At 38.9% G+C, this 24,732-nt stretch overlaps 2 protein-coding genes across 13 annotated transcripts in view; both read left to right on the top strand.

The window, feature by feature from the left end:
- The first annotated feature begins 1,966 nt into the window (after positions 1–1,966).
- LOC133517969 (ral guanine nucleotide dissociation stimulator) overlaps positions 1,967–24,732 on the top strand; it is a 68,601-nt gene continuing 45,835 nt past the window's right edge. For 2 of the 10 annotated variants that reach the window (XM_061851483.1, XM_061851484.1), the window contains exon 1: positions 1,967–2,316. In XM_061851483.1, coding sequence (XP_061707467.1) covers positions 2,293–2,316 — 24 coding nt within the window. In that variant the 5' untranslated portion in view covers positions 1,967–2,292. Of the gene's footprint in view, positions 2,317–23,619; positions 23,911–24,732 lie in introns of those variants that run through there. The other 8 variants (XM_061851477.1, XM_061851476.1, XM_061851475.1 and 5 more) reach the window with 5 other exon arrangements.
- On the top strand, positions 13,276–18,727 carry LOC133517963 (uncharacterized). Of its 3 annotated transcripts, none has more exons than XM_061851457.1 (2): positions 13,276–17,778; positions 18,177–18,727. In XM_061851457.1, the coding sequence occupies exons 1-2, from the start codon at positions 13,345–13,347 to the stop codon at positions 18,468–18,470; spliced, it is 4,728 nt and encodes a 1,575-aa protein (XP_061707441.1). In that variant the 5' UTR covers positions 13,276–13,344; the 3' UTR covers positions 18,471–18,727. The 3 variants fall into 3 exon arrangements, with proteins under 3 accessions (XP_061707441.1, XP_061707442.1, XP_061707443.1); XM_061851458.1 differs by having other exon boundaries at positions 13,276–13,680; XM_061851459.1 differs by having other exon boundaries at positions 13,276–13,680; positions 18,219–18,727.

Genomic DNA, 24,732 nt, shown 5'->3' on the forward strand with positions numbered 1-24,732 from the left:
TGTGATCGAGATTCTTTGATTCAGGGACTCCAGGAATTAGGACTCATGGATTCTGGGAAACCGTCACCGGGACTCCAGGATATTGGGACTTAGAAAATTTGGGGTCTTTGACCTCGTAATTCTAGGCCACCGGGATATTGGGAGCCAATTTGGAATTCGACATAACTTCTACGTCTAATCGGGGATTTGCTCTCTACCTAATTTGTGAGTTTTTTATACCTCGGCCTTCAATTCACCTCAATTATGCTCAAGATTCTGAATTATATACTTAAACTTATTAGCCAAGTCGGTAGTGGCCTTGCATGCAAATCAGGATGTCCCGGATCCATATCCTGGTAAGGGCAGTTTGGGGCATTCCACAAAAAGGTCTACTTCGTCACACGGATATTGTTGTTGAATTACGGATAATATGTTAATTACGATAATTACGAGCCAACAGTGAAATAGTTATTAGTTTTACAAGGGGGCAAAGTTGATGTTTATCCGCTCGTGCTAATACTGATACCCGAGCAAGCGAAAAAGATTCCAAAATTGAACCACAAGCGTAGCTAGTGGTGTGAGGAGTGGAGTCTTGAGCGTTGCGAGGGTTTCAAGGCACGAGGGTTAAACAAACTTTGCCTCCGAGTGAAACAAAAAATATTTTACCACACCAACGCGAGTAAAATACTAATTATGAAATACCAAAAAATCACCCCAAATCAAATCCAAATGAACTTAATATAAAATGTATCATTCAAAATCATCATTTAAAATCAATTCCACCAGCTAAAATAAGGAAACAACTCAAAATTTGCATCTGATTACTTTGCACGAATGTGGATAAAATTCAACTTTCTCATTTGTTTTTAAATAATCAAGAGCGCCTTTACCAGTTGGTGTGGTGAAAAAATAATGAACGCAAATTGCAATGAGCCGTAACATGATTCCTCTATGGCTGTATGTAATAATCATGTAATCATGTGTGATCTGTATTACTGATATATTTTATTTTTCACCACACGAACTGGTAAAGGCCCTCTTGATTATTCAAAAACTAATGAGAAAGTTGCATTTTATCCACATGTGGGGCAAAGTAATCAGATTGCAGGCAGATTATGAATGATAATTTTTTTATGTAAGTAGTTCATTTGGATTAGATTTTTTTGGTATTTCATAGTTATTATTTTTCTCGCGTTGGTGTGGTGAAAAATTTTGTGTTTCACTCGGAGGCAATAGTACATTACGATACAAGTGCGAAAAATAGGAATTTCGCAACGAGTGGTGATAAATTAAAACACGACCGAAAGTAGTGTTTTAAATCGACACGAGTTGCGAATTACCTATTCGCACATGTATCGTACAACGTTTTACAGTACATATGGTCCTTTAAATGTTCGACACAGTAACGTAATATGCTAATTTTCGCACTATTGCGGTAAAGTAGCACCATATGTACTGTAAAATTTGTTTAACGCTCGTGCCTTAAAATCCTCGCAAAGCTTAAGATTCCACTTCTTTCTTTCTTTCGCTTTTCGGGTATCTATATTAGCATGAGCGGTTAAACAACAACTTTGTCCCCTTATAAAACAAATAATTATTATTTTCAGGGTTATTATTTTTTATGCATCATACAGTAAAACTCTTCTAGAGAAATCCGAACGGACCACGTCAAAACCGCGTCTAAAATGAAAAAAGCTTATTAACCGCGATATATATTTATTAAATTATAACTCGAATTAAGAATTTTAACTGAAATTCACTAAGCTCCTTAGGACAATTAGTATTGTTATCAATTGCACCCATTCATATCGTTTAACTCGTGTAGGAAGAGCTGATGGAGCAAGTGGAGGCAGCGCGGCGGCGCCGGCGCAGGCCGCGGCGGCGGCAAGGTGCGAGAGGGCAGGTCCACCGGGGTCGCGGCGCGCGGCGGGGGTTCGTGCCGTTACGTGGAGCGTGCGCCCGCGCTGCCACGACGCCCCGCTTCACTCAGTTGCTTCGTGCGCGAAAGTCGTTACATGCGTCACTATCGCATTCCCTTCACACGCGACGATCGAAAATAATCATCAAAATTGAAATCAGTGTGTACTCAGTACTGTTAATCCGATGTTTAGTGTAGTGCTTGGGACACCGTGAACATAACCTTGTGTTGTGCGAGAAAGCGTGTGACGTCAGTACCGATCATATGTTGGACGCGGATGCAGTGATGGAATGCGGTGTGTTGTTGTGACGTCCGATGGTGCAGTGTGGTCCCTTACCTGGACAGTAGCCGTGGCGTAGCCGCGGGTGTTCCACGGGAACCATGCGGAGAAAAAGATGAACCAGGATGACGAGAGCTTGGTAATATCACTTTCATATTCACTGTTTTGTTTTTTTATTGTCCATGTACGATATAGGTTTACTTTCCCTGCTTGATTGTGTAAAATCGGAACAATAAACGGATATAAGCACACAGGTTACGACTTACGACTTACGAGAGCACCGGTGGAAATCGACTAGCGTCTTTAATGCAGTAAGCAGTGAACAGTATTGGCTATTTTTAATGATGACTTTATCATTGATTTTACTGTACGAATTTAACATCTCGCTTAGCTAGACGTTGAAGGCCATTCCACATCCAAACGTTTACTTTAGTATTTTATGCATACCTACGCAAGCCTTCATAACATGACGATGTTCATATTTTAAAACTATATACTTACCTTCCAAGTTCCACGATAAGGCACAAGCAAGCAAGTTGTAAGTATTGGTAACATATGGAAGGCGGAAATTTGGCATCTGATGCTATTTAAATGTTTTACCAGTTAGTCGGCATAACGTAATTAAATCGTGATTGAAATAATAGCAATAGGTATTAAAATTAAATTAACATTAAAATATTAATGATAGTAAAGTTAGGATTGAGTCAACACATCTCCAGAGCACTGACCATAATTTTATGAGGTAGTGTGGGCAGCTCGTTCCAAAAAAAACCGTGAGTCACTGATCTAGAATACCTCAGCGCGTGTGTATGTAAGTACAGCATATAACATAGGTGTACATTTTCGCCCAAATATATTTCTGCTACTCTATTACTCCTCGTTGGCAGTAGCAACGTGCAGCTATCGCTGGTTATATCAGTGTTGAAAGTGTCCGTGGGAGCGGGTATTGCCTCACTAGCAGCAACACCAGGCGCTCCAGTTTCTGCCATTGTTGTTCACTTCAGATTAGTTTCTTTCAACATTTCCCTTATACTCGATCACACACTCCTTACGTCTTCTGTAGAACGTAATGGCAATACCTAGTTGTTATGTTGTTACAAATCATGAACATAATCTCCTATCTTGCATACTTAAATACGATTTGATACGAATAAAACAATTAGGCCGAGGCACGTCTACACTTGATAGTTTGTGCGCGAGGAAATTGCCTCGCGCGTATGTTCGCTCTGTGTGGACTCGCCTATAGAGATTTAGAAAAAGACATGCATTTGTACGAGTGTTTGACATTTTTATAGGGGGTTCTTGCCTTTAATAGGTAGGTACAGAAAAAAAATTGATGTTGTTGGTCTTCGGAAGCCGATTAAAAGACGTTGAATTGAAAACTGTTTCTCGATTTAATTTAATTTAAAGGGATATCGAATGCGCCCTTTAAGTCAAGTCAAATGCTAGGTATACGGTTGTCAATGAACTATTGTTATACACACTCGTCGAACTAAGAATGCGCATTATAAAATGCAACTGTTTGTAAATAATTATTGATTGCGTGCGTTCATGCCATTCAAATCCGTTTGGTATTTACTAAATGCGGTTTTGTGTTAATTATTCTCTAGCAATTGAAATATTCTGCTGATATTGCCCCGACATTGTTTTATTACATGAAGTGTCTTCTCACGTAAATTAATAGGAAATATGGACGTGGGCAGTATTCCATTCCAACCTTTTAGACAGAAACAAATGGGCTCATCAGGTTGCGTGATCTGCATTTCTAATATTAACTGTGTCCCAGAAGTACCTCTTGCCAGGCCTAAGCCAAGCCTCCAGGTTAATGCCAGGCGAATGCCAAAAGACCAGATGGTTTTATTTCGAAACCTTGGCAAAAGCCGTGCCGCTTATGGCTCTCATCTCTCATGGGAAGCATCCCAGCGTGTGTCAGCACTTTTGAACCGTCCTAAGTTAATACCATCGATCTGCTGTATTGTATTGATTACAGAGTATGCGGCTAAGCAAAATAATATTTGAGTACCATTGCCAGTAGGTATCTTATTCTGTCTTGAAGCTCATAACATTTTGTGGTTCGAGTAGAGAAGAGACTGCCTAGAGGACTCATATAGGTAGGAGTTAGATTACTCGTTCCGCATCGTATTTGAACCAGCTACAGTCCGGGTGATCCTTTTATCTAGTTTTTTAGGGCTCTGTAGTCAATAAGCAATCCTTATAGTTTCTCCATGGACGCCTGTCTATTTTTTCACGTCAGCAGCTCGAACAAGGGTAATTTGCTGCTTAAAAACAGTGAGCAAAATCGCATTTTGCTCACTGAGTGAGACATTACATTCAAGTGACCATTTCAACGTGCGGGGCCTAATACAAGTTCGAAGTATTTGGATTCTATTGTCTTTGTCCCTTTCACGTCATTAGCAAAAAGAAAGAGACAAAAAAGTGCATACGTAATTCAACGGTATATTAACGGTTTATAATAGACCCCCGAAATAAGGCAGACCGCATCGTTCCAAAACACCCTACGAGTCTTCATTCGTAATAATTAATTAATGAAAATTATTAAATAAATGTTTAAAATTTAATAAAACTCCATATTTTACGTATTTTATTATACAAACAAAATAATGAACTTATACAAATTTACGGAATTGTTACATGGTAAATAATTATATTTAACTACTTTTAAATATCTCTACTGTAGTTGACAAATAGTAGTATCCGCAATTCGGACCGTATCTTACAAAGTTTTTTTTCTTACAAAAAAAAGTTGTCGATTGAACTGTCATTAATTCATTATTTTCGTATTATTTTATTGAAATTTCTTTCGTTTTGTTTTATTGTGGTAATTAAAGTTAATTGTTAGAATACCTTCAGAAAACATGAGTGAAATAGTGAGTATGAGTGCCTTACTACGCTCAAGATTCAAAATTAGATTCACTCGCTACGCTCGTGAACCTATTATAGAATCTTTCGCTTGCACGGGACTCAAAACAAGCACTCGAAGAAATATCAAACTTTGCTCTCTTGTTGTACAAATAACTATTTTTTATTCAAGCTTAGCTTACCACATATCTAAAAATATAGTTCCTAGGTATAAGTTTCAAATAGCCTGACTAGTAGTCACGTTTTTAGGCTTTAGGTACTAAAAATCTAGAGCGTTAATAGCCGAGTCCACACAGAGCGAGCATACGCGCGAGGCAATTTCCTCACCCACAAACCGGCTACTGTAGACGTGCCTCGGCCGAGGCGGCGCGCTCAGGCGAGGAAAACGCACGCGCCGCCTCGGTCGAGGCACATCTACACTGGCCGGTTTGTGCGTGAGGAAATTGCCTCGCACGTACGTGCTCGCTCGCTCGCTCTGTGTGACCCGCTTATTGACAAATATTGGTCGTTTATTGCCTAATTACTTATGTTACATACATTGTTCCCTTGTTACTGATGATTAGACCAACATATTTACAGCAACAACTCATAAATGAACACTGTCCTTTTCTTTTTGCAACGCCTCTGATTTATGATTAGACAGCAGTGTCTAGCTAGTCTACTTAAACTAGATAAGTACCTAAGTAGGTTATATAGGTACGGAGCAAGTAAAGCTAAGGCTTACCAATAGCACTATCGTTGACTATAAATTAATAATAACTATGAGCTTGCATACTTACTTCGACTATTATATATAGTTAGCGCCGAATATTTTTGTAGAAAGTGTAAGTGAAACCACCGGACCTTCGGACACTCGCATTCAGTTCCGTCTAAAAGCACAATTTATTAATGGAGTCTTATTTTGCAACATTCGAATAGTCAAATAAAAAATATCCATTATTTAAGTTATAGGTCTTAGTAAGTAATTAAATGAAAAATAGCGACCTATTATTTATTCGAAGCTGTAAATTATACGTATTGTTATACAAATTTTCGAGCAGGCGAGTTTTAATACATTTTTTTCTTGTTAATGTCGTAGGTAATAGCCGCATAGGTGTTCTCAGAACGTCTTGCAGAAAGAGACCGACATCATTTTGTGATCAACGCAAAAAAGTCGAATCGGTCGCCTTTTGTTGTTGTTTTGTTTTTTTGTTACCAACAATTTGTTACCACGCAGATCTACTTATGTACTTACTGCGCGTTGAAATCTTTTGGTAGATCCTGCACGTGTCCACGCGCACCCTGTGCACGCACCGTGCTTCCAATCAAGATACAACATTACTTCATAAATGAGTGTAACTAACGAGTTATTTCTGCACTACAGACAAGTAGGTGCAAAAAGTTATGACTGATAGGTGCAGTACAAAGTTACGTTTCTTCATTATTGTTATGTCCAATGTAAAATTCAAAATTTATTCTGCAAGTAGGCCTCAAGGGCTCTTTTACAAGTCAATACAACATTTATAGTAACATCATATAGTGACATGAAAAATACATAACAACATTTATAAATACAACAGCCAATACCTGGGTAAACATTACATTATAATAATCTTAAAATAAATAATTACTACAATACAATAGAGATGTATAGTCTCTATGGTTAAAAACACATTAAATCTGGAGATGTAAAAGGTGCCCAATGTCAGAGTACTAATACTAATAAAATTTGGAGGCGTAAAGTCTCTCCAAGTGTCAAAATAAAATTTATACTAAATAAATAAACCGCGTCTGGACTGTTAAACTAGCAGTCTCATAAACTAATGCTACAGAATACATAACTAGTATGTACCAAGTCAAGTATATTATACAGTATGACAGAGACGTATAGTCTCCACGGTTATGTCACATTAGCGAAATCTCAGGTGCATATATTATGTAAGGCGATTTGACCTCCACTTCTTCATGTTATAAAGTCGGTCGGCTCGGCATAAAACGAATAATTTCTCAAAAAACTCTTTTTCATGCAGAACCTATCTATACAGAAGATGTGTATTTTTTTAAGCTACCAAAATCTGCAAAACGCTCAATGGGCTTCTATTTCTGTTCTAGTAAAATATATAATAGGGAATTAAGTTGGTAAGTTAGATTCGTCCGGTTTGTAGTTTTGCATAAATTAAACGAATTGTGTGAAGCGTATGTGCTACGGGTGACCCGTAACGGGTCCCATACCAGCTTAACCCGGCTTTTCTATGGCTGTTTATTATTGTTAGAACTAAATAAATGGTTGCCTGGAAGAGATCGCTATTGAGCGATAAGACCGCCTGAATTTTTACCTAATGTAATGTGTGTTCTTTTTCTGTATTCCCTTTTCATTATGTAGTGCACAATAAAGAATATATTGTTATTATTTGTATGTCTTTCCCATCATGGAACAATGGTGTTCCGGACCTTTGGGAGCCCTGCACGGAGCCGAACCCATCACGTAGAGGCCCTTTTGACACTTGAATGAAATGTAAGGGGTACACCGAGCGGATGTTGCCCTTGCCCGTGTCATGGGACGCACGCAGAGGCAGCACCCCAGGGTGTAACGACTATTTGAGAGTTAATGGAATCTAAAATGAACTGGGCTATTGGGTGAAAGCGATGGACTAAATCAGTATTTAGCCCAGTGGCTATGGGATAAAAAACCGGACGCCTGCCTATTAAAACGGTATTCAATATTATTTCCGGTAGACGGTGACTCGCCCCCACAAGATGGGCCCCCACAAAAAGCGACATCTAGGATGCCTCAAGGGCAACACCGGTGTGAGCGGCTCAGGGGTGTCGACAGGTGTACGCCGCTTTCTACCGTGGCTGCGAGCAGCCACTGTGCCAACTCGCGTCTTATGCAATTGTTCACTTCCACCTCTGGAGCTTATAGCTCTAACGACTCCACTCTGGCCGGCTGGCTAAGGCAAGCCAGAGGCAGAGAATCCTGTCCCGCCCACCCTCCTTGCGGGTAACAGAACTCCCCAGGAGCACTCGGGTACGTGAGGTCTCTACTCCCCAACAGCTCGCCACAAGCTGCCCTGCGTTGACTGATTGCACTAGTAAAACCAACGGGCGATGGGGTCGTCACATCCCTACGCCTTATTATTATTAGTACCTGAGCGACCGAGGATTGCTCGGTTATAACTATTTATTGTAATATGGTGGTGTATAGGTGATAATCTTATCTACATTTTTTTACTAAATTAAACTTGTCTAAAACAATAAAAATTAAAAAATTATATATAAACTTGAACATTTAAAAAAAAAGTTAGTCACCGGGCGAAATTCGAACCCGTAACACTCGTTTAGCAGTCCGCGTCTTAACCCGCTGGACCAGACGGACAGTGGCCGGCAACACGAAATTAGCGACCATATTCTGCGTCGAAAGAAAAACGCATGAAAACTCGAAAACACGCGTTTTCTCAAACATAAGACTAATCTAGATAGATTGTATACCCCTAAAAATCCCCATATACCAAATTTCAGCGAAATCGTTAGAGCAGTTTCCGAGATCACAGAAATATATATACAAGAATTGCTCGTTTAAAGGTATAAGATTATTATTATAATAAATACTTTAGACTTACTCGTACTCATATCGTTCGTATATGACAATTAGGGAAAGGGATCGAAACGTTATCCGTTATCGCGCTTAGCCGTTATGAAAAAAAACTAGCTCTTCAGATTGTATATGGTGTTAAACGAAAATTAAAGCCAAGATATTACAATCAAGGTATCGATACGTAAAAAGGATCAACAATAAACCACCTAAACATATTTACATAGATGAAAGAACTTATATGTGTGTATGCTTGTGAGGAGGGAGGAAATGTGTCTTCCTGCAATTCTTCAGACGTATACTACCTTAATGTCTTAGAAATAAGGTCGTGTACACATTTTTGGCACTTTGACCATGTAGCATATAGATATTATAGACTGTACATTGTATCTACAATGTTATGATTTTAAAATTTCGCTAAGTGATAGGTGGTGGCGTGGCTATCTATTATAATTACGAGACACTAATAGACTTTGTATGGAGAATAACAGTCTTTGTTTCTTTCTTGTTTGTTACAGCACTTTAATTGATTAGTGATATAGTGATTACATGCAACTGAAATCCGATATTTCATTTAACGAAGTTATAAATATACTTGATGCCTGTTATCTACTCCTACTCCTACTCGTAATAATGTGTCGTGATTCATCAACTAAATGTATTTTTATTCGCTACGTTATGTGCCTATTCGCCTATATCTATTAACATTCTATTAAATTTTGAACTATGGATACAAAAAATATTGAAAAAAAAAACATTAATTTCAATGAAAACTATGTACAGCGAACGTAATCGGTTAAGCCGTTTTTGAAAATGTCCTCGGTTCTCAGTAAATGACGTATAAACCATTATAAAATGTTGCTAAGCAGACTGCCCATTTGTTGACTGTACAATACAATACAAATACTCTTTTCACGTCAGCAGCTGGAACAAGGGTAATTTGCTGCTTAAAAACAGTGAGCAAAATCGCATTTTGCTCACTGAGTGAGACAAAATAACATTCAAGTGACCTTCATATTCGAATGTCATTTCAACGTGCGGGGCCTAATACAAGTTCGAAGTATTTGGATTCTATTGTCTTTGTCCCTTTCACGTCATTAGCAAAAAGAAAGAGATAAAAAAGTGCATACGTAATTCAACGATATATTGACTGTTTATAATAGACCCTCGAAATAAGTCAGACCGCATCGTTCCAAAACACCCTACGAGTCTACATTCGTAATAATGAATTAATGAAATAAAAGTTTAAAATTTAATAAAAAATACCATATTTTACGTATTTTATTATACAATCAAAACAATATACTTATACAAATTTACGCAATTGTTACGCAGTAAATAATTCTACTTAACGACTTTTAACGATCTCTACTATAGTTGACAAATAGTAGTATCCGCAATTCGGACCGTAACTTACAAAGTTTTTTTAACAAAAAAAAGTTCACGATTAAACTGTCAATTGATGTTCGTTAATTCATTATTTTCGTATCATTTTATTGAAATTTCTTTCGTTTTGTTTTATTGCGGTAATTAAAGTTAATTGTTAGAATAACTTCAGAAAACATGACTGAAATAGTGATGAAGACGGATTACATTTTTTCAGGTTGTATTTTTTGATGGCTGACTGACGTGAAAAATTTTGTGTACTACACGAGATCAAAGTTATTTACATCTCGTGTGCTTTTGAGTCCCTTACCACGCTCAAGATTCTAAATGAGATTCACGAGCGTAGCGAGTACTATAGAATCTTTCGCTTGCACGGGACTCAAAACAAGCACTCGAAGAAATATCAAACTTTGCTCTCTTGTTGTACAAATAACTATTATTGCACACCTCAATACAGAAACAATACAATAATTTCAGACGACCTTTAGGTAGCGGATTTAAATAAATTTATGTCATGTCAGTAGATGTTCCAGATGCAATAAAAGAAGTCTAGCACGGAATAAACACAATACAAAACAATGTATCATATCATACAAATAAAATAAAGTAACATGTAAGTATAAATACATATATTAAAATACATATATAAACGTTACTGTACGTGATAAGATAAATTTTATTTCATTGAAAACTATCCATAAATAACACAATCTTACTAGTACTTAAATGGTTTAGAAAAGTCAACATAAAATAACATAAAGCAAAAATTGTTACCCGCTCTAAAAATTTTACAGTCATACCTAAACTAAGTAACTTAATACTAGTATCTTAAGTATTTTGTGTTATTAGGCCAATTAATATAGTGTTAGTAAGTAGGTAGGTGCTTATTGAGCAAAAACAATAAATATTTTATTAGCGACAATTGGCGACAATGAAGACTTTTAACTTACAGATAGCAAATTATTTTAATATGTTTTACAATGTGGCGGCGAACATTGCGAATTACACAAACTTTAACTGTGAAGATTTCGCGGAGTTATCTTTTGTTATTTTGACAAAAGTACTCAAAGTTGCTAACACCACAAGGTATAAATTAATGTGCTTTTGAGCACTGTCGATCCCCAAACTTTAGCCGTGTAGATTTCGCAGAGTTCTATTTTGTTATTTTGACAACGGCTCTTGAAGTTGCTAAAGTCACAAAGTAAAAAAACAATGTGACGGCGAACATTGCGAACCGCACAAACTTTACCTGTGAAGATTTCGCAGAGTTATCTTTTGTTATTTTGACAAAGGTCCTCAAAGTTGCTAACATCACAAAGTGTAAATCAATGTGCTTGCGAACACTGTCAATCCCCAAGCTTTAGCCGTGTAGATTCCGCAAAGTTCTATTTTGTTATTTCGACAACGGCTCTTGAAGTTGCTAACGTCACAAAGTAAAAAAACAATGTGGCGGCGAACATTGCGAACCGCACAAACTTTAACTGTGAAGATTTCGCAGAGTTATCTTTTGTTATTTTGACAAAGGTCCTCAAAGTTGCTAACATCACAAAGTGTAAATCAATGTGTTTGCGAACACTGTCAATCCCCAAGCTTTAGCCGTGTAGATTCCGCAAAGTTCTATTTTGTTATTTCGACAACGGCTCTTGAAGTTGCTAACGTCGCAAAGTAAAAAACAATGTGGCGGCGAACATTGCGAACCGCACAAACTTTAACTGTGAAGATTTAGCAGAGTTATCCTTTGTTATTTTGACAAAGGTCCTCAAAGTTGCTGTTGGCGACAAGCCCGCCGCCGCATCGAATTAACTCCAAAGCAACAACGATGACGTCCACCGTCACGTCACCGGACCGGTTAGCCCGCGACGGGGACCGGGGCCGGTCCGCGGGGGGACGGCCAGAATCGAACTTACGGCTCGCGGAACGCACACATATCGCGTCGCGCCGAAAATAATTATAAATACCTCTGTAATTACCAGCAATTAAATTAGTGTATACAGTCCGCTATAGTTTTTATTCAGCAGTCTAGATATCCTGGATTCGACATACTACACGAATTAGGCACTAGACGCAACATATGGTCCTAAACTCGCCGAAGAAGAGAAGCGACCCTGTTAATTACGAAGTTACGAAGATTTTTTTTGGAAGTCGGCCGACCACGAGAGCGCAGTTCTTCATTCATCAGCATCACCATCCGTCCACCTTCAGTGTCTTCTGGCTAGCCGCTTATGCTAGAAAATAAAATCGTCAAGCAACGGCAAACCTAACGCACCAACGACGGACTTAGGTATCGCGAAGGACACCAAGCGAACGCCCCACGAGCCAAGAAGCAATCAATTACGGTCCTAGTGCACAAAATAATCTAAAGTGAAACCGAAGTGCAATAGGAACAGGAGCCCGCAATCTACTGGACAATAATCAGGAGAGCATAACTGTGAGGTCTTTCCAATTCCTATTACCTAATTAAACTCGGTTGTTTTAATTTAAACTCTTATTTCACAATCATAATAATCACAAGATCATTTTCAAAATAACATTGCTAACGGGAACTTTAACCGTAGCGTAATTGTGTTGCTTAACTTTGCTTCGATCTCAATAACATTACAACATAAATAACATTTTTATTATTTTTTTAATTGTCATTTCAAAAATTAACAATTTCGCATTAATCGTAATTAGAAATAAACAGAACCAATTACAGTTAAATTGAGTTACATTCATAGATAATTTATACCTATAATATACATACAAATATATAAATAAACATAATACTTTATACAATCTTAAAATCATATACATATTCAACGAAATCTTATTGTTTACAATTACTAATTTTATTCGTAAAGTGTTAAATAACATACAGTAAACAATAAGATAACGTACATTACATTTAGATTTGGCCGTAAGTTAAATCAGCATAACAGTAATACAATTTGATTACGAATCCATTTCATTATAAGATTATTATCATAGTTAACATTCATATTGCTAAATCATTGAACATTCCACAAAATATTCCGTACCTATTTTCATAGTCAATAGGTGGGTATACCTACAATAATTATTGTATAGTAAAAGTTAAGTGTCTGATCAAATTTTTTAGCAATAGCACAAGTTGTGTCGGACATTAAAAAAGTATCAGCGCCTGCAAAAATTGCACAGGCAAAAGTTACATTGTTATTTTTGCCTTGCTAATAAAATAACATCAGGATTTTAAATTATCACCTTAAAATTAAATTGAAAATTATTGCTATTTATTTTTCGTCAGGGTTTTGCATAGTGCTTAGCGCTTATAATAATTAGCAGATTGCTTCATTTAATTCTTATAACTGCATAATGTCTGCCGAGGATAGATGCAAAGAATTAATAAAGAAGCGCGCTTCAATTAAAGCTAAGCTTACACAGTTTATTGCTTATTTTAATACTGCGAAAACTTGTGAACAACTCAGTGATTCGCAGTTAGTGGAATTAGACATGCGTATTATAAAACTTGATGATTCGTACGACTCTTTTGATTCTTACCAGAGCGAATTGGAGATGCTAGCTGAGGATCCTACCGAGCAATATACTGCACGCGAGCTGTTCGAGCGGTCTTACTACAAAGAGATTGCCGCCGCTCGGGAGCTGGTGGACAGGCATCGCAGCCAACGCGCCAAGGAGGTTCAATCCGAGGTAGGCTCCAATGAATGCCCAACAGTGGTGTCTTATAAGCACAACAATGTAAGGTTGCCAAAAATTAATTTACCGCACTTCAGCGGTGGTTATCAGAATTGGCTGGAGTTTAAAGACATTTATGTTTCCTTAATTCATTCTGAGACAAGTATCGACAACATTAACAAGTTTCACTACCTACGCGCCTCTCTTCATGGAAGCGCGGCCTTGGTGATAAGAAGCTTGGACTTTAAGGGGGATAACTACGATGCCGCTTGGAAACTCCTTTGTGAGCGATACGACAACAAACAGTTGCTTGTCAACAATCATGTCCAGGCACTTTTCAATATTGAACAGGTGCATAAAGAGTCAAGTGTAGCCTTGCGACAGATTGTTGACAACACTAAAAAGAATTTAAATGCCTTAGCAACTTTAGACCAGCCCGTAGAGCATTGGGATACATTAATAATCCACATCATGGCAGCCAAATTAGACGGAGTTACAAGTAGGGAATGGGAGGAACATAGGAATCAGTTGACAAACCCACCGGCACTTAGCGATTTCATAACATTTCTTACCAATAGGTGCAATCTTTTGGAAACTTTAGAAGAAGCCAAGCACAACAGGGTTAGGACGGACACGTCTGTCAACAATAAACCAAAAAGCCTTCTGGCTTCAGCAAGTAACGTTAATAAGCCTAAAACATATAACGTAACTTGCCCTTTATGTAATAAAGCTCATTACGTCTTCAATTGCGAAAGTTTCAGGGCTTTACCAGTAGAACAACGCGTACTCAAGGCAAAGGAATTTAACGTGTGCTTAAATTGCTTACGTCCCGGTCATAACGAGAGTAAGTGCAAACTTAGCCACTGCAAGTACTGCAAGACCAAACATAACACACTTCTTCACGTCCATACGGAACCTAAGACCACGTCAGAACACATAGCTTTTTCCGCGAATGCCCACAATGTTAACGTGGCCGAGCATGTTTTGCTTTCAACAGCCTTAGTCAAAGTGCGCGATGGTCAAGGGAAATTGCACAGTGTTAGGGTCTTATTAGATAATGGCAGTACATCTAATTACATAACTCGGGACTTATCTGAGAGGCTGAACCTGCCAATTAAAAATGTCAAAACTACAGTGTCCATGCTTGAAAAGCATGAATCAAATATCACCCAATCGTGCTCTCTTAAATTGGAGTCTTATGATGGGGCTTATAGCACTGACATAGAGTGCAACGTATTGTCCGACATTACGTCACCAATACCTCACACATACATTGACGCAACGGACGTACCCATACCTTCGGGAATTTGTCTTGCCGATCCTTCATACACCGAACCCGCTGATATTGAGATTCTTCTTGGGGCTAAAATATTTTGGAGCGTTCTCGGCACCAATCGCATTATCTTAGGCAAAAATGATCCCTTCCTCGTTGAGACAAAGCTAGGTTGGCTCTTAGTAGGCGCCATAAATCAACCTACCTCTGTCAAACCAGTTTGCTTGTTCCTGACTGACAAACAAACTGACACGACTCTTACAAAATTTTGGGAACTTGATACCATATCCCCGAAACATGACTTCACACCGGACGAAAACGCGTGTGAAGAACTCTTTAACAAAACTACTAAGAGAGATAAAGACGGACGTTTTGTGGTGACCGTTCCTCTGAAGGAATCTCCCGATACCTTAGGAGACTCCTACGGGATGGCCAAGCGAAGGTTTTTATCGCTCGAACGCAGGTTAGATAGGGACTCCTTATTAAAGGAGCGCTATGTAAAATTCATGGAGGAATACGAGGTTTTGGGTCACATGAGTGAAACTTTGCCTTACAGTTCATTACCGTCATATTATTTGCCTCACCACGCCGTGTTAAGAGAGTCTAGCACGACTACCAAGCTTCGTGTCGTGTTTGATGCTTCAGCTGCCACTACATCAGGAAAATCATTTAACGACATCCAGTTAACAGGACCCAGGGTTCAGGACGACTTATTTTCCATCTTACTACGGTTTCGTCAACATAAATATGTGGTGTCAGCTGACATCGAGAAAATGTATCGGCAAATTCTTGTGGACGATGAACAACGTCAACTTCAGTTGATCTTATGGAGGGCAGACCCTTCTAAGCCGCTTAAAATCTATTCTCTTAATACCGTGACTTATGGGACGTCATCAGCGCCGTTTCTGAGCACGCGGTGCCTCTTACAGCTATCACAGGAGTCCAGTGACAAGGAAACACAGGAAGCGATCGCCAGGGACTTTTATGTAGACGACTTCCTATCTGGCTCTCATTCAATAGATGATACTGTGGCACTGTGTCGTAATGTAACAACCACGCTGAAAAATGCCCAATTTCACTTGCGTAAATGGCAGTCTAATAATGAAAAGATTCTTAAAGCCGTCGGTGAAAACCCATGTCTGAAAGAATGTGTGGATCTGAGCGAGAACGAGCTGTCTAAAACATTGGGTCTTAATTGGAGATGCGCTCAAGACAGTCTTACGTTTCGCATAGACATCTCGTTACCAAAAGTAGTCACAAAAAGGCACATTCTTTCAGTTATAGCCCAAATCTTTGACCCTCTAGGATTAGTAACGCCTTGTATAGTGCAGGCGAAAATACTAATGCAGAAACTTTGGGTAAACCAGTGTTCTTGGGATGATCCGCTTACAGGAGACATACTTACATCCTGGGAAGACTTTGTGAAATCTCTGCCTTATCTTAATAAAGTCCAGATACCTCGCTGGGTCTTGTGCAATACACCTACGGTTGTTGATTTCCACGTCTTCACTGATGCGTCGGAGAAAGCATACGGAGCTTGCCTGTACGTCCGCTCCGTGGCCGGGGATGGCTCAGTGAGTGTTCGCCTACTGGCATCAAAAAGCAAAGTCGCGCCTATTAAGGCCACAACTATTCCTCGTCTTGAGCTTTGCGGGGCCTTATTAGGCGCAAGGTTATGCACAAAGGTTCTTGAGTCACTTACCCAGAAACCAGACCATTGCGTATTTTGGTGTGACTCTATGATAGTCATGGGTTGGTTATCATCATCTCCTTGTTCATTGCGTCCTTTTGTAAAAAACCGGATATCAGAGATCCAGGAAAGTTCCAAAGCCGCTTGTTGGCGCTACGTGCCTTCAAAGGAGAATCCTGCAGATCTAGTATCTCGAGGTTTAAGTGCCGACCTCATAATGAACTCTTCCTTGTGGTGGTCTGGACCATCCTTCTTGAAGCAGGGCATGGCCTACTGGCCGACCGCCCCAAGGTCTGGTAATCAGTCTTCACTGCCAGAGATGTTACCGGCAAAATCATTAGTCGCATGTCCCGCTTTTGATAACTCTTGTAAGCCAATAGAACATTTAATTAAAAACAAATCATCTTATTCAAAATTACAACGGATAATAGCGTATATACTTAGATTCATCCACAATTGTAAAAAAGAAAATACTAAGAAAACCGGTGGTCTTACATTAGTTGAGCTAGAATCGGCTTCAGTTCTACTTCTTCGTAGGTCCCAACAAGACTCTTTTCCTAACGAGTACGAACTTCTTAAAACAGGGAAACCATTGCCAAAGAAAAGCCGGCTTAGTTCGCTGTCACCATTTCTTGATTCAGGGCTTATTAGAGTCGGGGGTCGACTCGTCAACTCATTCTATGACTATGGCACAAAGCATCCTATAGTCCTCTGTAGTAAGCATCATCTCGCAAGGCTGCTTTTTAAAATGTTCCACTTACGTCTACTTCACGCGCCTCCTCAATTACTTCTAGCGACTATAAAACTTAACTACTGGCCGCTCGGAGGAAGAAACTTGGCAAAACAGGTTGTCCATACTTGTCTCAAATGTGTTCGGTTGAAAGGTGAAACAGTGCAACCAGTAATGGGTAACTTGCCGAAAGAAAGGTTGCACCTTGAATATCCGTTCCTCGAAACAGGCACCGATTACGCCGGTCCAATTCTTATAGCTGACCGCAAAGGTAGGGGGTGTAGGCTCATCAAGGCCTACATTTGCATATTTGTGTGTTTAGCATCCAAGGCACTTCATTTGGAGCTTGTTTCGGATTTAACCAAGGAGGCTTTTATGGCAGCTCTTAACCGATTTATTGGTCGCCGTGGCAAACCAAAGGTAATATTCTCAGATAATGGCACGACCTTTGTTGGTAGCTTCAATGAGCTCTCAAATCTCTTAAAACAAGACTTTGCGGCAGACATGGCCGACGCGCAAATTAATTTCTCTTTCATCCCAGCATACACACCTCACTTCGGAGGAATCTGGGAGTCTGCAGTGAAGTCGGTAAAGTACCACCTGCGACGAACCCTAGGTCTTACACACCTCACCTATGAGTTATTGGCTACATGTTTAGTAAAGATCGAAGCGATTTTAAACTCACGTCCTCTTACGCCACTTTCTAATGATCCATCTGATCTAACTTTTTTGAGTCCGGCTCATTTCTTGATTGGAAGGCCTCTCACGTCTTTGCCTTACCCTCAGCTCACTGATCAAAAGATTACCTCACTCCAAAGGTACCAGCGCATCGAGTTTCTGAAACAGCACTTCTGGAACAGGTTCTCCAACGAGTACGTTACTGGCCTGCAACAGAGAACAAAATGGCAGAGCTCAAGGGGCTACCTCGACGTCGGAACCATGGTGGTAATCAAGGACAAGAACTTACCGCCGCTTATGTGGCTCCTCGGCCGCATCGTTCAAGTGCTGCCTGGCAGAGATGGCGTCGCAAGAGTAGCCGACATAAGGACGAAAAAGGGAGTCATTCGTCGGGCCTTCAATACAATTTGTCCTCTACCCATACAAGATCTTGAAGACCCAAGCTCTTCAACGCCGGGAGTATATGTTGGCGACAAGCCCGCCGCCGCATCGAATTAACTCCAAAGCAACAACGATGACGTCCACCGTCACGTCACCGGACCGGTTAGCCCGCGACGGGGACCGGGGCCGGTCCGCGGGGGGACGGCCAGAATCGAACTTACGGCTCGCGGAACGCACACATATCGCGTCGCGCCGAAAATAATTATAAATACCTCTGTAATTACCAGCAATTAAATTAGTGTATACAGTCCGCTATAGTTTTTATTCAGCAGTCTAGATATCCTGGATTCGACATACTACACGAATTAGGCACTAGACGCAACAGTTGCTGAAACCACAACTCACAAATTACACGTTGTGCAATGAGCAAAGCCAAACCATGTTAAATTCGCATTTTTTACTATGCTATTATGACAAGGCATCGAAAAATTGATAGTTTAACAGAATTTTTATTGTTAGTTTCGCAATAATTGCGTTTCGCAAAAAAAAAGTTGCTGCGCTAGCAAAGGCTAGGTTGTCAATGTCCCAAAGTAGTTTTGTTGTTTTATCAATAATTCGTTCGCAACGTAAAACTGCAGCCTTGTCTCCGGATTTTTCTCTGAGTGTATGAATACCGAAATAGATATTTTATTTTTCGAGAGATAGTAAGATTAGTGAGGCGTTTTAGGTGCTTAAATAATTAATGTACTTAAATGTTTTATTTCGGCACTTTATCTCGCTGGGCACTGCTTGTCTCCAGTCTTGAGGAGGTCGGATGGTTTCTTGAAACATAGACACTTAGCGTATTTCGGAGGTTCAGACAGTTTCCTTGTGCATTCCTTGATTGTGTCTCCCGATGGTCTGCAGAGAAACGTAGTTATTATATGCTCTTTGTGCAGTGACTGCATGTGGATTCCGCTTGCTTGCGCCTGCAGTACTCGGCAGACTTATTAATAGCCCCCGTTAAAGGCAGCCTATTGTGACAGAAGGGTAACTAAGAAACTTTACATGTCCGACATGCTCTTTGTCAGTTTTTAATAGTAACGATACGTTTTCTAGTCTAATTATAATATTTTTAGACTTTCGGAGCGATTATTTTCGAAAAAAATATTTTTATCAAAAATGTTTTTACAAGACGAAAATATATTTTTTTAAATCTTTCCCACGATATCCTACAGGTTCAAGCAATTTTTTTTACAGGAGTTACCATTTTTTTTTTTAAATTTTCATTTTATCACTTTTTCGGTTTGTTTGATATTCAGCCAGCAATGCTATTCGCTTATCACCTTTGCATACCAACTTCTATGCAGGGGGGTCGCTTTTCCCTGCAGCTGACTGTACATTCATATCATATACCTACCCATGCCAAATTGCAGCTTTCTAGTAGGTACTAATAACGATCACCGAGTTAAATTGCGGGCCGACGGATGGTCAGACAGACGGACGGTACTTCACAGTGCGGACATGGCGAAAAAGGATTGCAATTTGTCAACAGAACCCGAAGAAGTGCGAGTAAATTCAACTCAAATATTGGTTTCATTATTCTAGAACACTTAATAATATTGAATTCATTTTTACTAAATCATTAATTTTTCATTTCAATCAAACTAAACATCGAGCATATCTATCCGACATCTATTTCGACGACTTGCCTAGTGGGTAGGTATATAGCTCAGATCATAGAAAGTACTAGATGGCTGACGGAGGCGTGGCGCGTGTCGCCGCGACATGGCCACATCGTGGCCATACCGGCCCGCCGTAAGACAGTAGCAAATTAGCTGTCATTGAACAATGTGCGCGTCAATTTTATTGAAATGCCGAATTATAGCGTTATTTTGTGTCGAAATAGGAGTGCATCCAAAAACTATAAGGATCATGGAGTTACATACCACATGTGAGTAAATTTTTTTTCACGTATTAGTCAATAAAACCACACATTTTAACAAATAAATCCAGTGACATATGATTTTTCTGAGTCAGACCATGTTGTCATACAAACGCGTGGCAATTTGTCTATGCATCTTACATTGACGCTTTGGCATGGAAAACTATTTGTAGTGTCCTTAGCAACGGCGCAATGCATTAAACCGCTAACGATATTCACAGGGGCATTATTGTTTCTTGGTACGACCGCCAACCGCTCCCTTCATTGAGGCCGCGAAGTAGAGTGGTGCTCGTGCATATAATTGATCTTTGAGCGTTATCGATAAAAAATGTTTGGATATAGTGTGTATGAAAGTAATTATTTTTCAAGTAAAATTTTACAATTATTTTATATGCACCTAATGTTTAATTTAATACTTATTAATTTGGATTAAAAATCGATTAACTGATTTAATTAAGTACAATTTATTTATAACATTATAGTTTATATCTATAAGTATATTTTATTCAGGTTCTTAGCAACGATTCGAATAACTGCACTAGGTATAATCAAATATGTTCATGATTGCAATTTTTTTCAGTTTCCCGAAAAATCCCAGTATTAAAGAAAAATGGATAGATGCTACAGGTAGAGGGCCCTAACTGGTTTACGAGCGAGAAAAGTGTTATTTTTTCGGATCATTTTCAAGAAAAATGTTTCCAGTTACACTTCGCCTCATTTATATAACGATAGAATATAAATATGTTTAAAATAATAGTATATTGTATACTTAGTCGATCCAAAAGTTCTATCAGAAAGATTTTTACTGATTGTTATGATTACTCTTTCCTTATTTTTCGTACATATGATTTAAAAGCTTATTTAATGGTGCATTATACTTACAATATAATTTACTATAATTTGCTTTCGCAGTTCTTCATAACTCTATGTAACATGCTGGAATTGCTTTCAATTGGTGACGAAATATGCTATAATAAACTGAACCTTTTATTTTATGAAGCGCTCGCGTCTAACAACAATCCCAAAGTAAACAATTTAAACAAACATTACATCAAATAATGACTAAAATTTAAACCAATTTGATTAGTTAAGCATAAACAAGCTTTCGCATCATGGTACATGTTTTTTTTTAAATTAAAAGCTTTGTATTACATTTTATCAGTAAAAACCTTTGTGAGAGAACTTATGGATCAACTAATATACCTTACACGTACCTTAAAATTCTTAGCTCGTAAATACGGTCAAAAATTTAAAGGAATATAAATTAAGTCTATGGCAATTATTACTTAAAACAAAAATGTCAAAACTCTAAGGTCATGTTCAGAACATGTAAAATATCGATAGCTCTATCGAATTGTCCTCACTCTAGTGCCGCCGCTCTAGGCTCCTACACCGCGCGGTTTGGCCAATCACAGCGCGTGAGTTGGTTGTCTGGCCACGCCTTTAATGATGTGGTGGGGGACAGTTGGAGACAGCGAGACTCGTTGAAATTATGCTTCGTTACAGTGTTGTCACATCTACCAACTTTTGGGTAGATCTACCTATTTTGCCTGCGTTCTACCTATCTACCTCCCTCGGCCGGAAATCTACCCATTTTTCAAAATGGTATAATTGTAAGTAATTCTCAATACATGTGCCGGAACATTACTTAATTTCTACCGAATTTAGATTCGATGTAATGAAAACTTGCCAAAGAAACAGATTATACAAGCAGATTCATTACCTACAAACAATGGAAATCATCATTTTTGTTTCGATTTCTTTAACTAACATCACAATATTAAAGACTAATAAATAATTTGATAAATTGTATAGGTACACATTTTTAATCATAAAAATGTACATGCTATTGAGTGGTACATCTACCTGTTTTTCATTTGAGAAACCACCCATTTCTACCTATTTTTGCACCCTGTTCTACCACTTCGGCAAAATTGTATGTGACAACACTGCTTCGTTATAAATCTCCTTACTTCTTATATCTATGGTATATAGTGACCCTGCCTATGAAGCCGATGGTCTCGGGTTCGAATCCCGGTAAGGGCATTTATTTGTGTGATGAGCGCAGATATTTGTTTCTGAGTCATGGGTGTTTTCTAGTATTTTAGTATTTATATATTATATTTATCCTTGTCTGAGTACCCACAACACAAGCCTTCTTGAGCTTACTGTGGGGCTTAGTAAATTTGTGCAAGATGTTCATATGTTTATTTATTTATTACGGCCCAACACATTTTACAGGTACCTACAAATGGGTAAGAATTTGACGGATGGTGTTCGCGGTATATTCGCTATTCTATTCTATAGTGGGACGGTTGGCAACCCTAGTCACGAAGCTCCCGTTTAGCTCGAACGTCGGCTAAGTTTAACAGAGCGTACTCCCATCTTAAAGGCTGGCAACGCACTTACAACCCCTGTGGTGTTGCAGTTGTCCAAGGGCGGCGGTAATCACCTATTATCAGGTGATCCGTCTGCTCGTTTGCCTCCTGTAGCATAAAAAAACCGGACAAGTGCGAGTCGGACTCGCCCACCGAGGGTTCCGTACTTTTTAGTATTTGTTGTTATAGCGGCAACAGAAATACATCATCTGTGAAAATTTTAACTGTCTAGCTATCACGGTTCATGAGATACAGCCTGGTGACAGACGGACGGACGGACGGACAGCGGAGTCTTAGTAATAGGCCTGCCTATAAAGCTTGTGCCTATAAAGAACTGGTCGCTTTCAAACTTTCTTATTTATGAACGCACTACAAAGGTTCAAATAGCTGATAATCGTTTGTCTTAATTCTGTCATTTTGACTTATGTACCTAGTATTTGTAAGAACGGAATTTGTATTGTATTTGCAAAGGTAATTATGGATTGCCGACTAAGGCCGGCCTAGGCCGGCAATGTCGCCTTTGAAGCTTTGCCGGTCCGTTTGACTAAAAGCGTCTGCACTGTGCAATATAATGCTACCCAGTATATGATCACGAACATTTATGACTTAATGCACATTGCACTTAAATTTATAATTTAGTGAAAGAAAATAACTTTATTGCATTGCTGATAAGGTACTAAAATAAATATCTTATATCACAACCATCTGTCGGTATGATAATGTAATCAGAAAAAATATATTAGCACAGTTGACATAAACTGTAACCGCAAACAGATGCATATGGGCATAGCATTACCACAGCGATGGAAAAGCCATGGAAACCCCGCACATGCGTAGTTTTGACTTTAGCCAGTGCTCCTTGACGAGTCGGCGATGCGAAGCGCTCGACTGTTCGGCTGAGGCTCAGACGACGCGCGCCGAGCGCTACGTTCGGAAGGGCTTGTCAACGTTGACTCCGTTCATTATTTTTTATTTAACGCTCAAGTCCGTTTCGCGCTAAAATTTTTATCAACATCTCTGACATTCATTCGCAGTGCGAAGTGCTCTTTTGAATTAATGAATAGTTCAGTGTTTATGAACAGTGACCGGTCGCACGGTTTTAGTGTTTGTTGTAAAGTGAGCCGGTGTTTTTTGCGCGGAGAATAATTTACATGGTAATTAGGCTGTAGGCATACCTTGTGATTACCGTAGGTAAGTGGTCATTGTCAAGTGTAGTCACGAGTAATAAAGCATTTAAGTAGAATGTATGAAAAAATAACAATTCTATAATGTTGTTATGGTTTTTGGAGAAACTTCGCGACCGTTTCAGTTAAGCGGTAGAACTATTTGAAGGAGTGAAAATCTCGAGCTTAGTTCAGAAACGGTGATGGTGTCGCGATCACATCACTAAATTAACACAAAAGGCAAACAAAAATTTGTATTGTCTCATTTGTCTCGGAGGCAGTTGTTTTGATTAGGTAATCTAAATTTAGTTACGAGTTTGTCGGTGAGCAGTGAAAGGCTAGCTCACTTATACCTTGTCTATTTACATGAAAAATATAACCTTGTTAAAATCTAGAAGCTACCAGAAATGATATACACTACAAAGAGATATGTAATTATTCATTCATATTCGTTCATATCCGGTGCATGTAACGTAACATCGGTAACACAAAAAAGAATTTGAATTGAGAACCTCATTTCTTGAAGTCGGATATACACAATACAACAATGACTACCTATGTGAATAAGTGCAGTATGAGTAACAATTTTTAATGATTTAACACTGCAAAAGACAGCTGATTCATAATGTTTGTCAGAACAAAGTGACTTCTAAACAACGATATAAAGACATACGTAATGCCTTTGATTAGCAACTGAGATGGATAAGACGCTGTGTATACGTGCAGGAAATGTTTCATTTCAAGTGCCTCGTGAATTGATATTTATTCTTTACTCAAAACATAAACGCATGTAAGGAAAAAGGGAAGTGGTTCAACAAAATTACGAGACTTAACAAAGACTCAGGTAACA

The sequence above is a fragment of the Cydia pomonella genome, chromosome 5 (assembly GCF_033807575.1).
Source record: "Cydia pomonella isolate Wapato2018A chromosome 5, ilCydPomo1, whole genome shotgun sequence".
Classification (NCBI taxonomy): Eukaryota; Metazoa; Arthropoda; class Insecta; order Lepidoptera; family Tortricidae; genus Cydia; species Cydia pomonella.

What these genes read in the sequence shown, in the direction of transcription:
- LOC133517963 (XM_061851457.1), top strand. Translation starts at nt 13,345, where the DNA reads ATGTCTGCCGAGGATAGATGCAAAGAATTAATAAAGAAGCGCGCTTCA. An exon ending in GTCGCCGTGGCAAACCAAAG is followed by an intron (nt 17,779 to 18,176) that starts GTAATATTCTCA and finishes CTCACTCCAAAG; the next exon opens with GTACCAGCGCATCGAGTTTC.